Source organism: Tigriopus californicus, chromosome 3 (genome assembly GCF_007210705.1).
Source record: "Tigriopus californicus strain San Diego chromosome 3, Tcal_SD_v2.1, whole genome shotgun sequence".
NCBI classification, from domain to species: Eukaryota; Metazoa; Arthropoda; class Copepoda; order Harpacticoida; family Harpacticidae; genus Tigriopus; species Tigriopus californicus.
In genome coordinates this window covers 12,618,693-12,623,854 of record NC_081442.1, presented here as the reverse complement: position 1 = coordinate 12,623,854, position 5,162 = coordinate 12,618,693, and the positions used below count along the sequence as shown (strand labels likewise).

Here is a 5,162-nt window from a genome sequence, read left to right as displayed (position 1 = left end):
TTTCTCGGCAGCCACAAAGTTTGTGCCGTTATCAGAGTACATGGTCTGAGGCCTTCCCCTCAAATTCTCAAAGATTCGGAAACCAGCCAAGAAATCTTCTTCACTCATACCTCGCAATAACTCAAGATGTACGGCGCGAGTAGTGAGGCAAGTGAATATGGCACCCCAACGTTTATCAGTTTTGTTCCGTCCAATCAACACCTGATAGGGCCCAAAACAATCGACAGAGGTGTTGGTAAATGGAGGAGCGGGTACATCCAACCTTTCAGTCGGGAGATCCGACATAAGTTGAGTGCACGGTCTGGCCACTTGCCTTTGGCAATGAATGCATCGTTTACGGCACTTCTTTATCGCTTCCCGTCCCTTTAACACGTGAAATTTTTGCCGCAGTAAAACCAATCCGTGGTTTACTCCTGGGTGATTGGAATTTTGATGTTCGAAATCCAACATGAGGTTAGTGAATGGGTGACGTGAGTCTAAGATGATGGGGAAACGTTGTTCGTATGGAACCAGAGCCCTACTGATTCTCCCACCAACTCGAGCGATTCCCTTGGGGTCGAGGAAAGGGGTTAAGGCCAGAATTCTTGATGTCTTGGGTAATGGGATATTTCTTGATAAGGCTTCCAGTTCTAAGGGGAAGGATTCTCTTTGGCTCCTCTTGATGAGAATCTCAGAGATGTTAGATTCATCTCCAACCTCCTCTAGAAGCTTTCTCTCAGCCGCTTTGAGATCCTTGATTCCCTCAAACCATCCTACATTACCGTCCGACCTTTCTGAGGACACTTGGAAATTTTGGAAATCTTTTTTGATTTCATCTAGATTCTTTGGAACATTTAAGTCCTTGGGCCACATGTTTTCGACTTGGCACAAGAACCTAGGACCATCAATCCAATCCTGTGCAATCGCTTGGTCTTGGAGTTGAGATCGAGTTGCGTAATCCGCCGGATTCTGTTCTCCCGGTACATATCGCCACTCTTGAGGCAGAACTAAAGTTTGGATTTCGCCAACGCGGTGGCTCACAAATGGTTTGTAGAAAGAGGCTGTTGCACGTAACCAGCCTCGAACGGCTGACGAATCGGTCCAAAAAGTACGTCTTGTCACTTTTTCACGCAAGGCCTCCCCCACAGTGTTCGCCAATCGAGCACCAAGCAACGCAGCATTCAATTCGAGTTTGGCAATGGTCAACGGTCTCGTGGGGGCCACCCTTGTTTTGGCAATTATAATTCTTGTTTTGATATTTTCACTCAACTCGACTCGTAGATAACACACGGCGGAAAAAGCTTCCAGACTTGCGTCACAGAATACGTGTAGTTGGAAATTATTCCCCCCAGTGGGAAATAAGCATCGAGGTACTTTTGTTCTCGATAATAACTTTGCTTGGCCTAGCCATCTCTCCCACCAATGATGATCTTCGGTGGGAATATCATCATCCCATCCAAATGGGGAGCGAGAAAGCTCCTGCATCTTAATTTTTCCTTTTACCACAAAGGGTGCAGCGAGGCCCATTGGGTCAAACAATCCGGATAACTTGCTTAATAACCCCCGTCGTGTAAAAACCGCAGCTACTTGTGAATGGTTCTTCAATGCAAAGGACATAGTGTCGTCTTGGGGATCCCAAACCATACCCAAAACCTTTCCTTCCACATGTCCCAAACTGATACCAGATGGTCTTTGCTCGGTTTCATCCATATCCTCCCGAGGTCTTGGAGCAGTTTCCCGTATTTCTTGAACGACATCAATTGAATTTGAAACCCATTTCGCGAGATTGAAGTTGCCATTCCGGAGCACTCGCGTTAAATCTTTCCCAGTTCGAATAGCCTCCATTTCAGACTTGTAACTGTTGAGAAAGTCGTCCATATAAAACCGGTTTTGGACCACTTCCAACAACCGTGGAGTCCCAAAATCTTCAACGGTTCGCTGGAGTACGTGTATGGCCTGACACGGCGAAGGCGAATCTCCAAAAACGACCCTTGTCATCTCATAGAGTTCGGGTTGGCCTGCCACGTCTTCTGTCCAGAGAAAACGATGGAATCTTGCGTCTTCCTGATTCATAAAGATCCTGCTATACATAGCCTCGATATCGGCCGTCACTGCCACGGGGTATTCCCGAAACCCGAGCAACAGTAGTATCAACTCATTCTGAAGCGTAGGCCCGGTGAAAAGACAATCGTTTAAGGAGAGGCCCGAATATTTTGCTGCGGAATCGAACACAACTCTCAATTTTCGTTTGGTCGGATCCTTGTAGACCCCGTGATGAGGTAACCATCGTTGTTCTAGGTGATTTTTTTCCACTTCGTCCATCACTTTCTTGGCATATCCGCTCTCCAAATACGTTTGGATCGCTTTGATATAATCTTCGGCAAATTCGTGAGATTTGCTCATCTTTCTTTGAAGGGATCGAAATCTTCTCATGGCAATCTCTTGATCATTCTGGGGCTTAAAAGTCGACTTCCACGGAAGGCTCACGCAATAACCAGGTTCATCATTTAGTTTAAATGTCTGTTCTTCAATAAGTTTCATGGCAAAAGCCTCCTCTTGGGACCAAATGGGTCCTCGATCTTTGACCCCTTCCGATCCAAATCGTTCCGATTCCATAAACCGTCGAACTTGTTCCTCAAGAGTTCCAGACTCAGTAACAGCAAAATTGCTTTGGATGATCGGTTCTCGTTTGGTGTTTATCGGCAACCTTCCGCGAATAACCCATCCAAGAGAGCAACGGAACGCTTGCGGTTCGGTCTCAGATCCTCTTCTGATTTCTTGAGGCGATATCAGATGCAGGTGGTCCGCTCCTATCAGAATTTCCACCTTTCGATCATTTTCAACAATTGGTAAGTCACAGAGGTGACGCACCTTCTTCTGGATTCCGCTCCATGAGAAAGCTCGCAAATTCTTACAGACAGTGGGCATTGTCATGGCCACCAATGCATGGCGAGCACTATCAGATCCAGAGATTTCTAAGGTTATTGCTCCAGACCTGAATTTTGCCTTTTCTGAGACGAGATTCATCGTGACCTCAAACTGAGATGGTCTTGGGATTTTCAACTTCTTCCTCACCTCATCACTCACCAACGAGGTGTCTGAACCCTCATCGACGAGGGCGCTGACCATGATTTTGTTCCCTTTGTGATACAAGGTCACAGGAATAATCCCTAATCTTGCTTCAAAATTAACGGAATTGACGTTGGATGTTATGGGGGAGCTATTCTTGGAAGTTGCGCTATGCTCTTCCCCACGGTCCTCTTCGTGCAACCACATATGGTGGCCACGGCCACAACCATCCCTGTGGCAGGACATTTCTTTTTTCCTCGGGCAAACCCAGGCCCTATGGCCAACCTCCAGACATAGGAAGCACATGCCGAAATTTCTGGCCATTTCTCGACGTTGTGAATTCGAGGCATTCTTGAATTTTTGACAGTGCCGTTCTTTGTGAGGCTCCCTGCAGATCCTACACACCACCCTAACCTGGGAATCCAAGACATGGAAGGAACCCTGTTTCTTCGAGGATATCGGGATCACCTCCTTCTCCGAGTGGAAATAGCGTAGTTCTTCCGCGTAGTCCATGCTCCATTCGCCAAATGCATGGATGCGATCGGTTTCATCCACCTTTCCACTGAAATCCCGCCACCGAAGGAAGCTCCCTTCGTCCAGCTTATGCTCCAAATCAAACATGAGGGATAACAACATGCCATCTCCACGGGGATATAATCTATTCACCACTCTCAAATGACCTTGGAGGGAATCGGCAAAGGTAGAAAAGCTTGACGGATCGTTGGAAGCAACCTTGGGTATGTCTCGGATTGCTTGAAGATGGGCACGTTGAAGGAGCTTTTCATGCCCAAATCGCTTGTGAATGAGTCGTAGAGCCTCATGATAATCTTGCTCATTATTCGAAAATCCAGCTATGAGCTGCTGACAACTTGGACTTAAACTCATGCGAAGGAGACCCATCTTTTCCGCCGGTGATTTATTTGTTGTGTGAACGAGTGATTGGAAGAGGTTTGACCAGTTCGTGAATTCGAGCGGCTTCCCAGAGAATACGGGCATCTCACTTCTGATCGTGCTTTTTCCTCCACTCGGCCCCGTCTCTGAAGAAGGTTGGGACATCCAGTTGGTCATGACTATCGGTCTTGGCGGTAAGCAACTGTCAAACTCCATAGCCCGCGGACCAAGTTCCAATGACTCCATCTTGCTTCTGATTTCTTCGTTTTCTCGTTCCAGACGTCCGATCTGAGCGGCTTTTTGATCTCGGATTCGATTGAGTCTGGCTCGTTCTTCATCTTGAAATCGACGCAAACCTGGGTTTCTGGACGTAATAATCGTCGTCGCTTCGTCTGCTCTAGCCTCTATATGCTCCACAGTGGTGCCCAAGCAGATGTTAATCCGACGCTCCTCATTGGCTAAGTACGTCTCAATTCCGTCCCGATCTGGATCAGACAAATCCGTCTGAAGAACTTGTCCGGCCGCTGTCTTCAATTCCGATAGGGTTTTCTTTAATGATTCGAGTTGATATTTTAATGCAGTGCGACTGGGAAGTGGATCTGACACCAAATCCCTCTCAATGTTCTTGATTTGTACGGTTATTGAACGCTTCTTTCCCGACATGACTTGACGCAAATTCCTCAGCTCTTCTTCTTGGCTCTCAAGAACGGTTCTAGATGATCCTGCTAATTCGGTGCTGGGGTCCCCATGGTCAGGTTTCTTGATGGCGTTGGGATCCAGTTCATCCGATCCGCTCTCCGACATGACGATGAAAAAACCCAAGCACGTTAGCAAAACCACATTTCAATGTTTTCAAATTCTGGCTCTCGGGTAGTTCGCTACGGGTTCGAGGGCCAGCCCACTTGTCCAAGATCCGGCTCGAAGGACCAATAGTTCTGCGATTTCTCGCGGTTTTGAAGTTAACATAAACCAGCACTTCAAGTATCACGTGTAAATTTTCGACGGCCATCTTTTACAACAAAAACTCGTTATTCAACAACTCAAAATTCAGGGAGACGACAAACAAGAAAACGAAAGAAGAGAAACAGAACAAGGGTNAGTCTTATTTTGGTTTCAAACGTAAAGTTATCCTGCCAATATGTTATACCAATGAGCAGGATTTAGATTATTTTTTTATTAATCTTAAAAAGTGTTGAGGTTTCTATCAGCCCAAAATTTTTTTA

The 5,162-nt window shown here is 46.5% G+C and overlaps 1 protein-coding gene across 1 annotated transcript; it reads right to left on the bottom strand.

Moving 5' to 3' along the window:
* Nucleotides 1-407: 407 nt before the first annotated feature.
* Nucleotides 408-4,743, bottom strand: LOC131878169 (uncharacterized). Its single transcript, XM_059224078.1, has 3 exons — nt 1,626-4,743; nt 538-986; nt 408-476 (listed from the first exon to the last, which is right to left on the bottom strand). The coding sequence occupies exons 1-3, from the start codon at nt 4,741-4,743 to the stop codon at nt 408-410; spliced, it is 3,636 nt and encodes a 1,211-aa protein (XP_059080061.1).
* Nucleotides 4,744-5,162: the final 419 nt, after the last annotated feature.

Bases quoted from the DNA above. Each gene is read 5' to 3' on its own strand.
- LOC131878169 (XM_059224078.1), bottom strand. From the start codon at position 4,743: ATGTCGGAGAGCGGATCGGATGAACTGGATCCCAACGCCATCAAGAAA. The intron at 987-1,625 runs GTATGGTTTGGG...TCCAAACTTTAG, and splicing joins TGTGGAAGGAAAGGTTTTGG to TTCTGCCTCAAGAGTGGCGA. The intron at 477-537 runs GTTGGTGGGAGA...CCATCATCTTAG, and splicing joins ACCCCAAGGGAATCGCTCGA to ACTCACGTCACCCATTCACT.